At 32.2% G+C, this 21,839-nt stretch overlaps 1 protein-coding gene across 1 annotated transcript; it reads right to left on the bottom strand.

Annotated features, from left to right (window-relative positions):
- Positions 1–9,130: 9,130 nt before the first annotated feature.
- Positions 9,131–21,518, bottom strand: LOC133869225 (receptor kinase-like protein Xa21). The gene is made up of 4 exons (XM_062306181.1): positions 21,365–21,518; positions 15,630–15,701; positions 9,883–11,886; positions 9,131–9,690 (listed from the first exon to the last, which is right to left on the bottom strand). Exons 1-4 carry the CDS (start codon positions 21,516–21,518, stop codon positions 9,338–9,340), a joined length of 2,583 nt encoding a protein of 860 aa, XP_062162165.1. The 3' UTR covers positions 9,131–9,337.
- Positions 21,519–21,839: the final 321 nt, after the last annotated feature.

The raw sequence follows: 21,839 nt of genomic DNA, 5'->3' as shown, positions 1-21,839 counted from the left end.
GCTCCGAAAGGACTAGGAGATCTCGGAATATTGCCGCACCATAACAGGGTTGTGGAAGATCCGAGGTGTTATCATACCGATGCCATCTTATCCGAGGTGTTATCATACCGAGGCAATCTTTGTATACCGGGTTGTGATTCAACTTCCCGAATGGTCTCGTAGCTTCTATCAAATCTCTGAGGCATAAATATCCGAGATATGTTCGCTCCGATCAGACTAGGAGATCTCGGGATATTTCATACCGTTACCGGGTTTGATAAGATCGAGACGTCATTATACCTAGACGATCTTCTTCTACTGGGTCGTAACAAATGTCCGAGATGTAACACCGAGATGATTCAAGATTAGGATCCACGTGTCCTCGGGGTTAATTTTATCCCCAACAGAGTGTGTCATGTCTGTGTATCCCTATATAAGAAAGAAAAAGAGAAAGAAACAAAATTCATTAGCAGAGCATTTGAAGTTTAGCTGCAATTAGTGGGGAAGTGAACTATTATTTCAAAATTAAACCTCTTTATATAGATAGATGAAGCCTTGATGTCCTTGTTAACTGGAATTTCTGTAAAGTGTAAACTATTTCCTTTGTCTTGTTCGCAGGAGGTTTTACTGATCCATTCCTAAGTCAAATCATGCGTGGTGGTAGTAGTTCAATTGACTTGAAAAAGAGTATTATCATGTACTACTCTTACTTCAATTATTGAATAGTTTGATATATAGTTAGAAGGCTTTTAATGGGTAGTAATTAAAACTTCAATGCTTAATTTTTGATCCTACGACGTATGTAATCATTTTTTGTTTAAGCATCATATTGCTCACTCACAATTGTTTCCATATTTCCTGTTGAGAAGACTTAAAATACTTGAGCAAGAGCAGGTTTTTTGACAATAGTAAACACACAATTGGCCCCATATTAGTGGATATTAAGTCTAAATAGTTATTGAGCAAAAATAAAGCAGAAATTGATGTTGCAATGAAAAGAGGGGTTTTCTGGTAGTGGCAGAGATGTTGGAGAAGAAAATAAGAATTTGGGTAGATTACGTCGAAATTAATTAATTAATAATTAACTTCTCGTCTTGAGGTAAATTTTTCGTATTAAGGAAATAAGTTGGAGTTACTAGCACCCCTGATAAGAGGGCAATGCAGTGGAAGAACAACATAATGCAAAGAGACATGATTCCTGCACAACAGTTGCATTATAGTGCAGGATTTAAGAGACATGGATAGGTCTCACCACATGGATTCTACATGTGATTCATTCTTGTCTTTTGTCTCTTACACAACTGTTGTGCAATAGACATTTCTGTAATGCAAAAGCATTGTAACTATATATCTTGATTTTAGTCTGATCACCCAATCAAATCTTAAAATATTAGAAAACAATTCTAATGGTATGACACTTCTGCAAATCATATCATATATATATATAAAAGCCGAGTTCTTCCTTAGAATGATATAGAATTGTGACACGTGGCAAGAACCCATATTTTTTAGTGACTAAACCGATCCTTTAAGTATTGAACCGGTCTATTTAATGTCTCTCTCTCTCTCTCTCTCTCTCTCTCTCTCTCTCTATTAATGATACAATTAGTCTCTCTCTCTCTCTCTCTCAATTAATGATACAAGCATGACTCTTTTATGGAGAAAGGTGTTTCATTAGTATTTTATATTTTTGTTTGAAATCTAAATATGTTTCCATTTTATTTGTGAAATTTTTGGTTGAGTAGTTCTTCATTTAAATGTTTATAAGATTTTTTTTTTATTCGTTCATTTGCTTTTTCGAATGTTCAGAATTATATAGAATTAAAATATAATAAATATCACATCGACAATAAAAAAAATTCCTGCTTTATTTTTTTTAATGCTTTGATAATCAAAATTATAGTTTTCTTCGTACTATTTTTCTTTTTCCTACTTATTTTCATTTTAAACTACACATATGGGAACAAAGATTTTAACATGTTTTAATTTATATGAATTAAACTAAAAATAAGGGTCTTATTAATTTATTTGAATATTTTATAGGATATTTGTTTTTCTTTTATGTGATTTACACGATTTTCACTTATTTTTTGGAAGTGTTATTTTGCCTTTTCGTTTGCTATTCTTTTTCGTTTACATTTCTTTCCATTTTAAACTACACATATGAGAATATGTTAAATGTTTTAATTTATATGGATTAAAACTAAAATTATGGTTATTTTGATAATAAAATTTTATGTGATTTATATATTCATCTAGTATTCTTTGTACAATGGAGAATTATGATACGTGGCGTGAACCCATAATTTTTAAACACTGAACCAGTTTTTTAAGTAAAAAAAACGGGTGAATTTTAAAGGTTGAACGAGTTTTGTCATGATTTTAATAAATTTATTGTACTTTAATGAAAAAGATCATGAGTGTTAATCCGCATGAAACCAAAATAAGGATTTTTTTTTTTTTTCGCATTATATCATTAAGTGTCATTATAGCCGCATTAAGTTGTGAGATTTTTAAAAGAAATTAAAATAAAAAACATGCATTAATTCCAAGTGGTCAGCTTTTTTTTTTCTCTCCAAAATTTTATTTAATTTTTTTTTTCTCTCCAAAATTAATTATAAGTGGTCAGATTTTTTTTTTCTTTCCAAAATTTTATTTCAAAAATTTTCCTTATATGAAATTTCATTAAGTTCAAAATTTTAATGTACAATATTATGGTTTCAGAATTTACGACTCTCCAAAATTATAGAGAGACAAAATTTAAAACTAAGAATGTACTACATTAACTACCCATAATTGATCATATATGTATTGTATGCATTAATTCTAAAGAAACTGTACAAGTAAGCTGAAAAGTCATATTACTCTCTTAGATTGGTTATTTATACCTTTCTCTCTTTAGGGTTTGAAACATTTTGAATTGTAAAATCAAGAGCATCCAGCAGCAACATTCAAGAGAAGAACAAAGTGTTGAAGTACATAATTTTGTTTTGTTCTTTAAAGGACTTTGCTTTTTTTTTTTTTTTTTTTTGGTTTTGTGGAGGTTGAAGGACTTTAGATTTTATGCATTTTTATAATTAGAATCTAGATATTCTTCTGCTATTTTTTTTTTTCTTTATACATTCCGTTTTCAACCATGTCTACTTATGAGAATAAATTTTCTCTGTAGTTTTTTTTTTCCCTCATGTTCAAAATTATTTGTGTTTTATTTGTATTGAAATATAATAGGTGTCACGCAAGGATTCCTACTAATTTCTTCTTAATGCTTTGATATTTAAGTTAAACTATATATTCTTTTTGATATATTTTTTTTTCTTTATACTTTTCATTTTAAACCATGTATACTTATAAGAATAAAGATTTAAACATGTTTTAATGTATATGGACTAAACTAAGATAAAGACTTAAGTTTTTCGGAATTTATTTTTTTTGTTTATGTGATTTACTCCATTTTTAGCCATTTTTTGAAAGTGTTTTTATGCTTGTGAAAGCAAAACAAGGCAAAATTTATCTGATTGTTGTGCATAAAAAGAATATAAATACTTTTAAAACATCGAAGTGATATTAATTATTGAACATGATGTAAGAATTTATTTGATTGCGTTAAATGTTTAATGAAAGATTTTGTTTTATTTTGTATTCTTAAAAAAAATATTTTGTTTAGTTTGTTCAATATTTTTTTAAATGTTTATAATTACTTGGGTTTTATTTGTATTTAAATATAATAGGTATCACACTAACAATATCATAAATTCCTGCAAATTTTTTACTAATGTTTTGGTAATTAGATTAAACCATGTTTTCTTCTTGCTATTTTTTTTTTCCTTTATACTTATTTTTCGTTATAAACTATTCATATGGGTACACAGATTTTAACATGTTTTAATTTATATGGATTAAATTAAAATTAAGTGTCTTATTTTTTAGTTCATTTGAATGTTTTAAGGAATATTTTTGTTTTCGTTTGTATGATTTACTCGATTTTCAGCTATTTTTTTTAGTTTGCTATATATATTTTTTAGAATGTTCAGAATTATATGGGTTTTATTTGTATCGAAATATAATATGTATCACACCAATAATATTGGAGACTCCTGTTAATTTTTTTTATTAATGTTTTGATAATCATAATCTACGGGTGTTTTTTTTTTTTTTTTTTTTTTTTTTTTTTTTTTTTTCTTTATACTTCTTTTCATTTTAAACTACTGATATGGGAATAAAGATTTTAATATGTTTTAATTTATATGGATTAAAATAAAATTAAAGGGTTGGTATGATTCACTCAAATTTTTTTTTTGAAGTTTTTTTTTTTTTTTTTTGCTTTTTTTTTTGAGATTTGAAAGCAAAATAAGGCAAAAAAAAATTATTTGATTAAGCATTGAACGTGATGTGAGAGGATTTATTTGATTCATTAAATGTTGAGTGAAAATTTTTATTTATTTTGTAGGATTTGGCTTAGGTGTTGTAAAAAAAAATTACAACAATCTTGACAATTGAAAAAACTACAGCACATATGATGTAATATTTGGAATTAAGATTTTCCTTTTGCTTTTTTTTTTTTTTTTTTTTTTTTTTTTTTTTTTTTTTAACTTCTTTTCGTTATAAACTACACCTTTGTGAACAAATATTTTAAAAAGTTTTGCTTTTTTTGGGTTAAAATAAAATTAAGGGTCTTAACATTTATTGTCTTTTTATTGAAAGATGTGTGATAATTTTTTTTTTACAAGCATTTTTTAACCTATAATAAAAAGTACGATGAATATATGTTTAAATTTTGAAACTAAATTATAATGAAGAATCCCGCACTATGCACGGGTTATGTGCAAGTTGAAATAATACATGAGTGTATGGAAGTAATGGTCCGTAGGGGTGGTCAAAATATCCCACTACCGCCTACTAACTTATTTCAGTTTCGTAGTTAGAATAGATTTTTATTTCGACTTTTGGTTAGGTTCGGTAGTTGGTATAGATGATTTTTTTTAACCAACCGAACCAAACCGACTTTTAACCGATCGAACCGACACTATAGAGTAAGAAATAACCGACTTTTAACCAATTGTAAGGAACTGACAGAAGAAGCTCTACACAAATACTCATTCTCACAGGTTTCCCAGCCACAAGCAAACCATGTGGAGTCATATCGTGTTTGAGCATCCAGCAACCTTTGAATCAAGTTAATCTTACTAGTTAGAGGAAGGAGAAAACAGAGAAATCTTCGATGGTTAAAATTGATTTTTAACCGACATTTGATCGATCACATTTTAATCGATTTTTTCGATTTAACCGTTTTAATTGAAAATATCGAAATTAAAAGTTGTCGAAATAAGGTCGGTGAATTAACCGACTTTGTCGGTTAACCGAACTGATATCCACCCCTAGTAATGGAATAGAAGACACCAACTAAATCCGAAAAGTTGCAGCAAATTACTAGTGATCATATAAGTGTAATTTACCAGTAAAATAACTCATAATTTGAAATTTGAATATAAATTATTTTTATTTACAAGTATTGTACATCAGGTGGTGTGTATAGTCAAATAGTCGGATCAATATATATAATCAACGTTCTTGGCGAAATCATATATATATATAAAAGCCGAGTTTTTCCTTAGAATGACATATAATAGTGACACGTGGCATGAATCCATACTTTTTAGTGACTAAACCGGTCCTTTAAATACTGAACCGGTCTTTTAAATAAAATTGAACCGGTCTATTTAATCTCTCTCTCTCTCTCTCTCTCTATTGATGATACAAGTAGTCTCTCTCTCTCTCTCTCAATTAATGATAAAAGTATGACTCTTTGGTATTTTTATATTTTTGGTTGAAATCTAAATATAACCGGTCTATTTAATATATCTCTCTCTCTCTCTCTCTATTGATGATACAAGTAGTCTCTCTCTCTCTCTCTCTCTCTCTCTCTCAATTAATGATATAAGTATGACTCTTTGGTATTTTTATATTTTTGGTTGAAATCTAAATATGTTTCCATTTTGTTTGTGAAATTTGTGAGTGAACAATTCTTCATTTGAATGTTTATGAATTTTTTTTTTGTTCATTTGCTTTTTCGAATGTTCAGAATTATATAGGATTAGAATATAATAGGTATCACACCAACATTAAAAAAAAATTCCTACTAATTTTTTATTTTATATTTTGATAATCAAAATCGTAGTTTTCTTCTTGCTATTTTTCTTCTTCATACTTATTTTCATTCTAAATTACACCTATGTGAACAAATATTTTAACAATTTTAATTTATATGAATTAAACTAAAAATAAGGGTCTTATGTATTAATTCATTTAAATGTTTTATGAGATATTTGTTTTTCTTTTATGTGATTTTTACGATTTTCACTTATTTTTTGTAAGTGTTATTCTGCTTTTGAAAGTCAAAAAATGCAAAATTTTATTTGATTATTGTGCACAAAAGAAATATAAATGCTTTTAAAATACTAAAGAGTTAATTAAGCATTAAATTTGAAATGTTATTTTTTTAATGTTCAAAATTATATGGATTTTATTTTTATTGAAACATATCATATATATATATATATATAAGCCGAGTTCCAACTTAGAGTTGGCCTAGAATTAGGACATGTGGCATGAATTCATACTTTTTAAATATTGAATCAGCCATTTGAGTAAAAAATGAATAGAAACGTCAATTTTTTTTGTCATTAAATCCTCACTAATTTCCACCTCTTTCTCTTCCTTTAAGTAAAACTGAAAAAAAAAGAAGTAAAATTGAACTGCTCTATGTATTTCAAGTGAAATAAACGGTGCGTTTAATATTCCTAATCAAATCTCTTTCATTGAATAGAAAATGAATAGAAACATTTAATTTTGTTGTCATTAAATTCTCACTAATTTCGACCTCTCTCTTTCTCTCTCTTCCTTTAAGTAAAATCTTTTACTCCAACATCGCTTCCCCTCCCACTAAATGTCCGTTACAAACTAAACCTCAAAGAGTCAAATGTCAGTTTTTTTTTTTCTTTGGGAAGTATCAAAAGTCACTCCAATAACTCTTGCTTTCTCAAATAAATATATGGAGAAGTAATGGTTTGTGGCTATGCAAAACTGCAATGTTGTTTACATTACCGGATAGTGGTGCTCAAAGCAAAGAGAGCGAAGTTTTTGCTATTGTTAGAACCTTTGTTTGTAATACTGCTATAGCCTCTTTTTTTTTTTAGTTTGCCTTTCAAGTTTGTCGGGGCTGTGTTCAATAGAATTGTAAATAATATGTTTGTATTTATGTGCTTCTGTTTTTTTGATTTGATTTTCTATCCTTATTTTTGCATTGATAATTTATATATATATATATATATATTTTGTTGGAAAAGTATTTTCTTTTATACTATATTTAAGAATGATGGTCGAATTAAAAAAATATCTATATAACCGTAGTTTCTTCCTATACCTACAAATTTATTTGGAACTGGAAAAAGTAAATAAAAAATAGTTATTTTCTATTATATTAGTGGTTCTCATTTTACATTTTTTTTTGTCCCTATTTCCTAATTTATAATATTTTTTTGTTCAAATTGCTTTTCTTTTTTTTCTTTTTCCTTTTCTAAATTTTACATTGAATTCAAGGAAACCATGGAGAGAGAGAGAGAGAGAGAGAGAGAGAGAGAGAGAGAGAGTTTTTACATTAATTGTTGTTTTGAGTACGAGGTATGACGATTTTTTAATTTACATTGTTCACTGATTTTTTTTTCCCTGTATAATGCACATTGTTAACGTGCTTAATTGATAGACAATATTGATTTTCAAGGTTTCATATGAACCGGAAAAGTATATGGAAAAGAAAACTCTAATTTATTCTATTAGTATTTTTTATTTTTTTTATTTTTTGTCTATATTTTCTATGGTTCTCTTATTTCATTTCCTCTCTTCTTCTTTTTTTTTTATTTTTTTTTATTTTTTATGTAATTAATATATTATTTTTCATTCAAATTGCTTATTTTATCTTTTGTAAATTTTACACTAAATTCAAGAAAATGATGGTGAGAGAGAGTTTCCTATGGTTGTTTTTTGTACGGTGTATGATGATTTTTTAGCGTATTATGTTTATTGACTAGTTTTTTATTACTTTGTGTAATATAAAAAAGATAACACTATTATATGGACAGAAATTTCCTACAAACCGGTTTGTAGGAAATTTCTTACAATCCACATATAAGATTGACATGTGTCATTTGGCATGTGAGAAGCATATGTTATTTAAATAGCATGTACGAAGTGCATGCTTTTTTAATAGCATTAATAAAAAAACATATGCTTCTCACATGTTTAAAGGATACGTGTCTTTTTTAAATGTGAGTTGTAGAAAATTTCCAATAAACCAGTTTATAAGAAATTTTTGTTCCTATTATATTATATTAGTGTTTTTCAGTTTTCGTTTTTTATCTATATTTTCTATGCTTCTCTTCTTCTATTTTTTTTTTTTATTATTATTATGAAACTAAATTATAAAGAAGAATCCCACGCATAGCACGGGTTACGAGCTAGTATATATGATTCTGGAGTACGTACAGATTTAACCCTCCTCCTCTCTTCTCTTCTTCAAATCTGGCTTCTTGGAAAATTTAATTCTACTCAAACATGAAATTTATTATCATATCTAATGCACATTTTTCAATCAAGCAAATAATTTAATTGTAAAATTAACATATAACCAATATTCCAAGAAATCAATTCTACTTTGTCATACATAAAACAGTAATTTTAAGCATTCAAAAATTATGGAAGATGAATCCATAGTTCCTGCTAGATAATCCAGGATAGTCCTTTCAATTCTCATTTACTCAAATGACAAAATGTTGACTACCACAGTATTGTTCATCCTTTAGATTTATGCTCCGTTTGTTTCGACGTAAAATGGTTTCCGTCGTAAAATAATTTCGACGAAATCAATTTCAAAAGAAATTATTTTCTCGAAAATATTTTTCGGCGTTTGGTTCGCACGAAAAAATTACGAAAAGTGAAAGTGAAAATGCAAACTTCATCTTTCTTCTAACAGAAAATGATGCATAGCTTCCAGAAAATAGTGTACATCTTGAACTGTGGGTTATGTTCAAGCATGCCATAAATCTTTGGCATGAGGAAAAAAAATAAAAAATAAAAAAATAACATGCAGATATAGTAATTATAGGTACAACACTACTACTGGCCCCAAAGAAATACAAGTTTTTTCGTCACAATTATTTTTCTGTTGTCTTTTTCTACAGATATATCATGGAATATTTGTTGCAATAATATGTGAAGTATGGTTTTCAAATATATATCAAGGGAGTCTTATATTATTTAAGAGCACAAACATGAAAGAGCTATAAACAAACTTGATGCCCTCATACTAGCTTCCTTCACTATCTTGTAGAAACTTCAATTTGATCTTGTTGAGTTTGATTGAAATACTTTTTGCATTAACCCTTTGCTCAGGTAACTCTGCACAACAATGCAATGCCAACTCCATTATGGATGATATGCAATCCTTTATAGAAGCATAATCACTTTCGGTTGTCAACAAACTGGCATCAATGACTTTAGTTACTGAAATGGCTGATGATTCCTCTACCCAACGCTTCAAGCTCATTTCTCCAGCAAACATGTCATCAGTAGGTTTCTTTCTTGTGAAAGTTTCCATAAGCAAAATACCATAACTATACACATCGCCACTTGTAGAAACAATTCCTTCTGATCCATACTCTATTTGTAACATAACAACTAATCATGAGAACATAATTATATATTGCACAATAGCAAATGAAAAATAAAAATAAAAAATTCCAAATATATAAAGTGCTACAGTCAGTATTCTACAAAAAGGCTATAGTTATTCAAGTATGCATGAATAAAATTTCAGAGATTCAAGTTCTAATTGTGGGGTAAAAACATTACCTGGTGCCATATACCCAATAGTAGCGAGAGTCATGGTTTGCATCATAGAATCCCCATCACCCAAAAGCTTGGCAATGCCAAAATCAGCGACATGTGCGACAAGATCTTCATCTAATAAGATATTGTTGGGCTTCAAATCACAATGAACAATAGGTGTTGAATAACCATAATGAAGGTATTCTAGTGCTGATGCAACATTGATCATTATATCTAGTCTTTGTAAGATGCTCAAACAATGGTCTTGAGAATACAACCACTTCTCTAGGTTTCCATTAGGCATGTATTCCATTACAAAAGCTTTGAAGTCCATGTTACTACAAGTGCTGATGATTTTAAGAAGATTCCGATGACGAATATTGCGTAGTACCCCACACTCTGTATCAAAACTCTTGAAAGCCCCTTCTACTACCAAGTCAAAAACCTTTATTGCAACAATCATTCCATCTGAGAGTCTCCCTTGGTATACTGATCCAAAGCTCCCTTTACCAAGTAAGTTGTTTGCACTAAACCCTTCAGTTGCTTGTAAAAGTTCTTGTTGGGAAATTCTTCTCCACGTGGCGAGTGGTAATGGGTTTTCCTCCACTGGAATTTTCATATTCCTTTTACGGCGTCTTGTCCACACTAACACAAGAGTAACTATAAGCATTGTTAATCCAATCGTTGGCAATACATACTTTAGTATATGTGCTGCTGTGGTCCTTTTTGGTCGAGGATCACTTGCTTTACATGGGGGAACATGCAGTCGAGGAGCACCACAAAGTCCATCATTTGACATAAATGATGCAGCAGAGAAGTTCACAAATGGTCCTGCTACAGGAATTTCTCCTTGTAGTCTATTGAAAGAGAGATTTAGATATTTGAGTTGTAAAACTCCTTCTAAGGACTTTGGAATCCCACCGGATAAATTGTTACTGGAAAAGTCCAAGAACTCCAAACTTAGCAATTCACCAAAAGCATCTGGAATTGAGCCTTCTAATCGATTGTTCGCCAATGAGAGATTAGTTAGATCTTTGAGGCTACCAATTGTTGTTGGGATATGACCAAATAGTTGATTTCTTGATAACTCTAATTCTCTCAAGACCTTCATGTTTCCAATCTCTGATGAGAGAGGGCCACTTAAAGAGTTTGATGAGAGGTCGACCTCCAAGATATATTTAAGGCTCCACAAGCTCAAGGGAATCACGGAAGTTAACTGGTTGGAGCCTAAGTAAAGATATCTTAGAAGAGTGAGATTATTCAAGCATGCGGGAATGGGTCCAGAAATCTCACTACCATCGAAAACCATTTTATACAAGCTCTCCAAATGACAAAGTTCATATGGGATAGGACCTTCTAGTCTATTATTAGAAAGATAGAGAACTTGAAGCTTGTGCAATCTTCCCATAGTAGTTGGAATAGGTCCAACCAATTCATTGGTATCTAGGGACAAAGCTATCAATTTGCTTAAATTTCCTATATCTATAGGAATGATGCCCTTAATATTGCAATTATTTATGTAAAGGTATTGAAGAGAGGTAGAGAGATTTCCAAAAGAACTGGGAAGGATGTCATTCAATGGATTATTTGACAAAAACAAAGCCCATAGATATGCTGAATTTGACAAAGAAGAGAAAATGTTGAGCTCTGGATTGGAAGAGTCAATGGTCAAGTTATTTTGGGCTAGGTTGAGCCGCCCGAGGAGCCGTAAATTACCAAGTGATTTAGGAATTAAGCCCGAGAATGAGTTGCTGCTGAGATCTAGTCTAGTGAGTTGTGAAGCATTGGAGATAGAGCTAGGTATTGTTCCACTTAGTTTATTTTCTCCGAGAAAAAGATGCTGAAGATTTGGAAGAAATAAGCCTACATTTGATGGAAGATGGCCTGTGAGTTCATTGAGAGGCATTGAAATTTCTCGTATTGTTGAGATATTGAAGATCTCAAACGGAATTGGTCCAGTAAGGTAATTGATAGCAACATTTAAGAACTCAAGGTTTTGTAGATTACCAATTTCTCTTGGTATTGCACCTGCCATAATACGAACAATCATGCATTCAAAACAAAAAAATAATGTGCTTTAAATGAGTTGTATATACAAGTGAACAACAACAAAGCATCACAATACAATGAGAGGTGCATTTATCATTGTCTAAAGTGGGCTTCAAGAAGGCAATTCCTATGGGCTTAACTTGGTTAAGCGGCCATGCATGGCAACTGTTTATATAATGTGTAAGCCCAACAATTATTAGTCATTGTAACCTAATATGTCTTTTCATTCTCTGTATTTTTTCATACATATAAATCATGTGTGGTCTTTTCTTGATTCTTTTTTCTGCAGCATTACTGAAATCATGTTTTCGCTGCATTGCTCCATTTGTGCTTGCAAGCAGCCACATTTAAAAAGCCCAACTGACATACTCAACCCAGGGGATCATTTACACCCACTCAAATTTTCTATTTCCACACACTTCTTTAAATCCTTTATTTTCTATTTCCACCTTCCCCTGCTCTCCCATTATTTTCATTTCTCCCAAAAATAAAAATAAAAAGTTAACTTCAAAACATTTCAATTTTTTTTTACTTTTTATATCACATCAATAATTTTTTATTACTATTCAATTTTTTTTTTTTTTTAAAAAAACCATTACAATACAAAAAGCACATCAAAAACCTTTCCATGCAATTTTTTCACTTTTCCATACAAATTCTTTCAATTTTATATCAAATCAATCATTTCTTATTACTATTTAAAAATAAAAATTACCTCAAAAACCTTTACCAACACACCCATTGTTTTCAATACTCAGACTAACAAAAAATGAAATATTTCACGGATGTGACTCGTTGATGGCAAAAAGACTAGTTGTTTGTGAAAACATCATAAGGGTCATAAGAAATACGAGCCTTTAGGCAAAAAAAAAAAAAAAAAAAAAGGAAAGAAAAGATAGAAAATGGGAGAGTCTAATTGTCGGTTATGACGTATCTTAAATAATTGGGTCAAATATACCTTGGCCCTCTTAACAAACAACCATTTTTTATAAAGTTCTACGAACCCACATGTGTGGCACTTTGACGGTCTAAGTTAGACCCATGAAACTACCATTTTGTTGTAGTTTTTGGCACTTTTTGAATTTTTAGCACGATGCCACTTTTTGTATTTTTGGCACTTTTCTGTCATTTTCCAAAACTACCCCTATTTTCTTTAAAAAAAAAAAACTAAAATCAAAATTTCATGCAAATTCTTCTTATACTAATCAAACCTTACTCCGTGTATTTTAGTATTTAATCAAACCTTAAAAAATACAAAAAGGAAAAAACCATTTCTAGATATTATAGAATTTACCATACTATATGTTTACAGCTAACAAATAAGTTTGAGATATGCCCCAACCTCATTCCTTTATTATTTTTGGGTTAGGTTTTTTTGTTGTCCATCAAGACCTCTAACAATTCTAGCAGCAATAAACAATTAGATTACAATCCATTATAATTTTAATTTTTCCCTAAATTGCTTAGGTCCTTTTGTTTCCTTATATGCTTTGGAAAAATTATTTTGTACATCCCATTAAAATGTACCCATTAGAGGCAATAAAAAGACAAATAAGTTCAATTACTGATGTCATCCACATATATAATCAGTCAATTAAAGCAAGGCTAAACATGCCTCCAAAACTGTTGTGGTCAAGTTATAACTCTTTGAACATACTTAAGCCTCTAATTTCTAAAGGTACACTTTCCGTGAATCTATTGAATGCTATCGATAAAATTTGCAATTGTTTGCAATTAAACAAAGTGGAAGGGAAATGACCTATAAAACAATTACCATTTACAATAAAATGTTGAAGTTTGTAAAAAAAAAAAAGGGGGAGGGGCTTAGTCACAATTTATGCATTATTTCTCTAACCTAGTCACAACATTTACAAATTTGAGGATACCCATGAACGTAATTACCTCTTGTAGATATTGTTCCTTCTCTCCCACCATACCCATTTATTAGTCATCGTTAAATTAGTCAACATAATCATTGTTATATCTTCTAATAATCTCAGAGAATACAGAATAATGCCAATTTGACAGAAGGCTTCCAACATAATAAATCGCTTTTTCATGAGCCAAAACCGATTGATTTTCTTTTTTATCTTAAATAATTGATTAGCACCCTTCCTAATCCATCATTTGAAAAAAGAAAAATTGCTACACCAAAGTCTAGACTTATGACATACTATAGGTTCCATGAAAAAAAGTAGTTTTCAACTTTTTGAAATATGTATATCCAATTGTAGCAAACTTGTTTATGCCAAACCCCAATCCTTTAATGTCGTGTTAGGATTGTGACGGATTCGCAGGTCTTGTCAAAAATTGCATTTTTTAGTTTAGGGCAGTATTTCATAGTTACTGTTAGCTCTTTGTTAGTTGTCGTGGAAAATTTTGTTTTAACTCGCCATGTTAATTATTTTGATTAATTAATTCTAGTGAGTTATAGATAGATCTTTTGTGAGATATTTTATTGGTAAATACGTGTTGGGAAACCCATTGAATTAGATATTAAATTAATTAAATTTGAGGGACGTTACATGTGAAATTAGAAAATTCAGCTCTTGAACCATATAAAAGATGTGAGGTTGTGATCATAGATAGGTACAGGTGAGTAATAGGACAAGTTTTGTAGGTGATCGATGATCCAAGCTAAGTGTGAAGCCTACAAGTTAGGGTTGGTGAGTTCTTAGGATGAGCTAACGAACCGTTTTGTTGCACAAGGAAGAATTTGAAGTATGAGCAATTACGCGTCAAAGAGGATTACATTGTGATGGTTAAGGAAGAACAAACGAGGCTAAGGAAGAAGTGAACGAGGTTTAGTAACTTAGTGAGGTTGCTCATTATATTTTATTTACACTTTTTTAGAGATATCACAAACTCTTGACGTTAGCCACACCGGAGGAAATTTTCTTGAAGTTTAGCAAGGGATTACATATCTTGTGAAGTATTTTTGGTGAAACATTAGTTTGGAAAAACCTTATGTGATTTAATTATGATGTATTGTTATTGAATTCATATTTTGTTAACTTGAGGTATGTTAATAGTGTGATCATTAAGAAGTGATTGATATTATTATGGTGAATTGTATTGATTTGTTGAAAGACTTTGAAGTACTAGGCTTAAATGTCTTATAATTTAATCAGGTGAATATAGAATTCTTGGATGACTATATTGATGATTTATAAAACATATTAAAGAATATAGATGCTCTTGTTAACTTGTGGAAATTCTTAAAAATAGATATTTGATGAAAATTTTATATAGAGAAATATATGCTTTATGTACCGTTGTGGAATCGGGGTGTTACACGTTAGAGGATAGAGAAAGCACTTATCAAAAAATCTTTGTTTTCACTTGCATTTTTTTTCTAATCTCTTTTCAAGTAATATGCTTAGGGATATATATATTTTTTTTTTGTTGAGAAAAAAACAAAATAACGTATTTTATCTTTTGTTTATTCTTATTCCTTGTATTGAAATCAAAAGCCCAGCCGACATACCCAATCCAAGGGGATCATTTACACCGTAGTGGCAATAGACAATTAGATAACTATCCCACTTGAATTTTCTATTTTTCCAGAATTCATTAAATTCTTTTGTTTCCTGCTATGTTATGGACAAATTATTTTGTACTTTCAATTGAAAGGTACGCAATCTAAGGCAATATAAATGCACATATCCTAAGTCAATGATGCCGTCCTTGTAATCAATAAAGTAAAAGAGGATTAAACATACCTCCAAAGTTGTTATAGGAAACGATTAATTGTTTGAGCATGGTTAAGTTCCAAATTTCTGGAGGTAATCTTCCTGTAAATATAAAATAGAAGGTATCATTATAAACAAATATGAAGGTTTGTTTATCCCCAAAAGCCTAAAAGAACACTAAACAAACCCTCCAAATTTGTTATAGCCAAGGTATAAATATAGTTAAGTTCTCAATTTTCGGAGGTGCTCTTCCTGCGAAACTATTAGCCCACAGCAATAAATATATATGGCAATTGTTTGCAGTTAAACAAATTCGTAGAAGTTTGCCAATAAATTAATTTTAAGATACATGAGGACATCGTAATATGGGAAGATGAATAAACATATCTTCTTTGAGTTCACTAGACAACTTATTAGTGTAGAGATCTATGTCTTGCATTGAAGACATGCTGAAGATAAATGAGGGCATCAACCCAGAAAGCATGTTTTCTATAAAATAAATTTCTCGCAAGTTGAATTTCTCCAAGGAAGTCATGAATTGAAATTGTAAGTGTTGCAACTGAAGACGAGCCAGCGTGTTGGGCTTAGAGCCATTAAAACTATTGTTTTCAATACTTTAACTAACAAGAAATGAAAGGTTTCATAGTTACCACTTGATGATAGAGGAAACCACATGCGATGCTGATGCACAAGAGAATCAGGCAAAAGATTTTAATATTATTTTTTAATAAGATCAGCACAAAATAAAAAGAATCATACAAAATATTTTAAGATTATTTTTAGAATAATATCTTTTTCTTTATCTAGAAGAATGTTGCTTTGTCTCAAAGTTTATGTTATAGCATGACTTAAATTCAAGTCAAGGTGATGGGGCCCAGTGATTGCTTAATCCCATTAGGTGTTGGATTTGTGCTTTGCTGAATTGGAGTTCTTCTATTCTAATTTGTTTTGGAATTGTCAATGTTGGAGTCCTTGTTATTAGCCGACCTTCTCCATCTATATATAAAAGGAGCTGCAGCTATTCGGTCTTAATTGCACAACAACGAATAGAGATAGAGAAATCTCACCTTGGTTTTTCACACCCTGTAGCGCCGTACATGGCTTAGAGAATTACAGAAGATTTTATCTTTTGAGTATTAATTCTCATTTGTGTTTGAGTAAGATTTAGTTATATTGGGAATTTGGGCTTTGAGTCATTTTTTTTCCTGTAACCATATTTGATAGTAACTTTTCTTCGGGTCGTCTTCCACAATGGATGTACCTTCATATTGAGAGAACCACTTAAATCTTGGTATCGTGTGTGACTAATTTAATCTTACTGTCTACTTATTTTCTACATCTCACAGGTCTTGGGAAATAGAATTAATTTCCTAACAATTTAGGGATATTTTTGTTTTTGTATTTGTATTTTTATTTTTTAGGCAAACTCTCTTAGGAGAGGATGAGATCCTTGAGTCTTCTTTTTTGTGGAATGAAGTTGGGAAGCGAAACCGTGAAGATAATCACCAGTTGATTATTTCGACAGGATGTTACAAAATTCTAGCGTATTTTTCTCTAATGTTATAGTGTGATTTACAGTGATTGGACAGTTTAAGAAGTCTAAGGTTGTGGTTGAGCGATCGCAGTAAGTAAATGCTCACGAGACTGTTTTTACTATAACATGCGATATATCAGTGAACTGAGCATGCTTTACTTTTCAAAAGAATAAGATATGAGCCTACTAACTTTGTTACAACATGTCTTAAACAAATGATTGCATATATACGATTTATAATCAATGAACAATATTTGCATCGTATGACATGATCATGGGTCATGCACTACTATTGTATGGGCTAAATCATATGATCAAAGAGATTTACTTTTATGTTTAGCATTTGATCTAACATTTGTTTGTGACTAGCGCACCATATATGCATGGGGTCACTAGGACGGCTTCGCTAGCAGCATGGGTCAACCGAGGACATACTCGGTTGAGCTGCTAATGGAAGACGGTAAGCGGCAATATCTAGGGCACCAGTATTGTACTACGGGTCACTCGGGACAGCACCAACTCTATCGATAAAGAGTTAATGACTCGAACAAACCATACGTAAAAATACAAGTTTTTTATAAGTGACTTGTATTGTCCATTAAAAATACAAGTGACTTGTTGTTGGAATTATGATGTCTCACTTATAACATAAACCTTAGTTTTTTATAATCAGCATAACAACGAAGACAACACGTCTTTTAAAAAACGGAAAAATAAAAAATTGGTCCATGTGTTGGCCTAATTTACAAATCATTCTCTGTGGTATAAAATATAACTGAGAAGTCCATGTGATAGGCGAAATTGGCAAATTACTCCATGAAGTCAATTTTCGTCACTAACTTAACAGTAACCATTAGGTTGCCACGCCATACCCAATAAAAATGAAACACATATCACTCTTAATAAAAAAAAAATTAATATATTAAAAATTAAAAACTTTAAATATAATTATTATTTTTTTATAAAAAAAAAAAATAATGGGTTTAGGTGGTGGCTGCCAGTGGCAACCACACCCTTTAGGGAGGGTGGATGGCTCGCGAGCCATCTTAGAGTTGAGGATGGGCTTCAAGCCACCCCCGGCCTACGGGGTGGCAGCGCAACCACCCCAGAGTAAGGGGTAAAGTGATAGCCACCCATACATGTGGTGTCGGCCAATTCTAGAGTGGCTCACGTGCCACCCCCCGCCTATGAGGTGGCCCATGAGCCACCCCAACCACCCCCTAAACCCCCCCCTTCCTCCCTGGGCCCTTTTGTTTTGTTTTTTTTTAAAAAAAAAAACAAATAAATTAAGTTTTTAATTTTTAATATATTTGTTTATTCTGAGTGATACGTGTCGCATTTTTATTGAGTTTGATGTGACAACTTAATGGTTTCTGTTAAGTAGTGGATAGAAATTGACTTCGGTGAGTAATTTGTTAGTTTCGCCTCCCACAAGAACCTTTCAGTTAATTTTTATATTACAGGGAGTGATTTGTAAATTAAGTCAACCACAAGAACTAGTTTTGCATTTATTCCTTTACAAAATACACGTTTGATTAATAAATTTACAACTGTTACTTAGGGCTCAATGCATAACTAATTCTGCGATTATTTACTTACTAAGTCATGGACCTACACAGTTATTTTTCACTATGAAACACTTCGTATTTTGCAGGTTAGCAGGCCAGTTATTAGATCAAAGTATTTCACTGAGCTTGAGTGCTAAGTGAAGGACTCTTAGCTATTAAGGTTTGTTTAGTGCAGTTAGCAATTAGTTATTGTTCAATAGAAAAAGGATATTTGGAAGCTTTGTGTTTATAATTCGATTATAAATGGTGAATTGATTAAGATATTATAGTATTTACTCATATCATTTTTATTCTCCTTTTTGCTATATTTAACTCTGATAAATTAGTATTTAGGGCAATACTATCCTGCCAGTATCAGCTAGTTACTAGTTTATTGGTATTAAGGCATTTTCAATAACAGTCCAAATTAATCAAATAAATTGAATAATTTTTTGGGTGCGTAACAATTTTGCATCAAACAAAAAAAATAGTTGTAGAAGAGATTATTAAAAAAGCCCAATCCACATATTTGACCGAATACCAATCAACACTACACGTTATGAGTAATGTTCTTCCAACCCAAGGGATAACACTCTAGCAAAGAAAAATGTTTGTTAATACGTTTTGCAGTTGTTGGCTCTTGAACAAACTAGATGGGAGTTGGCCATAAAACTGATTGTAAGACAGACCAAGCCTTTGTAAGTTTGGGTAGAAGATTAAACATATCTTCTGGAAGTCCACCAGATAGCTTATTATAGTAAAGAACTATGACTTGCAATGATGACATGCTTGAAACAATGGAGGGCATGGGACCAGAAAGCATGTTGTTGGAGAAATAATTAACACCAAAGACATGTGGGCCTAAGGTAGTATCGGGGGCCGAGCCCATCGGGTTGGCCCGGCCAGATCAGACCTAAGTACAAGACCATTCGTCATCTCCAAAAAGACGGATATTCAGAATATATCAAAATAGGCTTCTATCCCATCAAATATGGGATAAGGTACCTAATAGAATGACATTAGCTAAAGGGGTAGTGTCCTATCCAGTTTGGACTCTACTACCCAATTTGAATTCTATGAAGATAAGACTCAAGACTATGTGATCTAGGACTCAGACTCCTAATCAGAAAGATAAGATTCAAGACTATGTGATCTAGGACTCAGACTACTAATTAGATTATGCTCCAAGCACTCTAGCGGTTTTATAACTGTGAACTGTGAGTCTATAAATAAGACTACGGCGTCAGGTATTTAAAAAAAAACAAGCACATTCTCTGAGCTTTGGAGATTACAGATATTTTTCAGAAAATTAGTTTGAACTGACTTAGGCATCAGAGTGGGGGTCCGGTCGGCACCCCCATAGTCCGACGAGCCGTTTATTATTTTGCAGATTACGAGGAGAGCGAAGATTAAGGAAGGCAACGAATTACAAGGCGACACGTCACCGTACCGGAAACTATACCAACAGTTTGGCGCCGTCTGTGGGAAGCGACGAATCGTTTCTTGCAAAAAAAAATATCCGCAACGGTGACTACGCGATAAATCATGGCTGAAACTGGCCTGTGGTTTCTTCCTTCAAAGATCATCACTAGACCAAGACAGATCTATATAGATCTACAGTCATACATAGTAGATCACGTTCAACTATGACGTATCAGTATTCAATTGGCATCGAATCAGTGCTCACCTTCGTCAGAAAAACAAGATAAGTCCATACTTTTCTTTTCATTTCGATTTGTTAAATTGTGGAAAGAAATTCATAGTGTGGATGACTATCTGTGCTATTATGAAATCCAATGATAAGAAATTTTGGAGTGTCAGATCTGAAACTCTCTTTAGACAAAGATCAATAATTATTGTGGCCTTGTATGTTTACAAGCGCTTCGTTAAAAAACATGAAGCCTTTCAACTAGACTATGAGTTTTGGTTGGAATGGTGCTTCTCTTCTAATACTTGTTGATTTTTGATATTTTTTATTGGCACTACAAGACAAATAATTGGGTTTATAAAAGAAGAAAAAGATTATTGTGATGATAGATCGGAATTTGATTACACCAAAATCGATGCTGACAGTATACAGATGTTCTAGATCTATACTCAGAAGTAACGACTCTACATGGGTGCACAAACTCAATAATTTGTTCAGTGATGATGGGTCGATTTGTTTCTGAAGAACAAATCAAAGAGAGAGAAGCTCCAGATGTTTCCTCCAAGTGATCTCCAACTTCCAGAAAATCCAAACAAAAGAAGAAGATGGGTCAAGAGGCAGGGAGTCGGCCCAATAAGCAAAACAAAACAAAAAAAAAATGGAATAGAAGTGGGGCCCAACCGATCCGGATCCTTCCCTCCGAACCTGAGAGCACCTTCGTGAACCTCCAAGGCAGCAGTGAAGGAGAGACTCCACCTTTGAACCTCCGAGGCAACGGCGACAGGAAGAATCAAACCGAGTCACCTCGGTTCAAGTTAAGATCCACACAGGTGACGCCGAGTCAGGTGACGAAGGACCCACGACCGAGAAGGTCCAGCTCGGGATCCTCCCCTCTGACTCCGAGACCATCGACCAGTGCCGCTACCACCGGATTCGTTGCGGCCACCATACAAGACGGCTCCACCCGAGCAGGTGATATCGAGGATCGCGATCCCTAGGACGTCAGAACGCGAATCCCCGGTACTTCAGGTTTTGCCCAGTAGGACATTGGAGCCCCGAGCATGGGGGCAGTCTTCTTCACAGATTTGGAGATTCTCAGGCGATGGCGACGCTCCACTCCACTCAGAATCCAGCGACTCGTGCTCCTCATGATCATCCCTTCCTGTTGCTGAATCGTCTAGGCCAGGCATCTAGAAACTTGAAAGCTCACATCTCTTTCACCCAATCCGTGGCCAAAGACTCGTGACCAGGGAGATGGAGACCCTCGAGAGGATAGAGCTGACTGTAAACAAGAGAATAGCCCGAGACTTCATGCGTCAATAGGAGACTCCTGGAGAATCAACTGAACGTGAAGATTAGCGGAATTGAAAAAGGCCAGTCCAGTGTCCAAAAACTCAATATAAAGGGGTTGAATCAGACCTTGGAATAGAGAGAAAGAAGAGCTGGCGACTCTACCCGATCCAATCCTATTCAAGATCTCTTCTCCTAACCGAACCTGGAGCATTTCAAGA

The sequence above is a fragment of the Alnus glutinosa genome, chromosome 5 (genome assembly GCF_958979055.1).
Source record: "Alnus glutinosa chromosome 5, dhAlnGlut1.1, whole genome shotgun sequence".
Taxonomy (NCBI): Eukaryota; Viridiplantae; Streptophyta; class Magnoliopsida; order Fagales; family Betulaceae; genus Alnus; species Alnus glutinosa.
The sequence above is the reverse complement of the archived record's forward strand: the minus strand, read 5'-3'. Positions and strand labels throughout refer to the sequence as shown.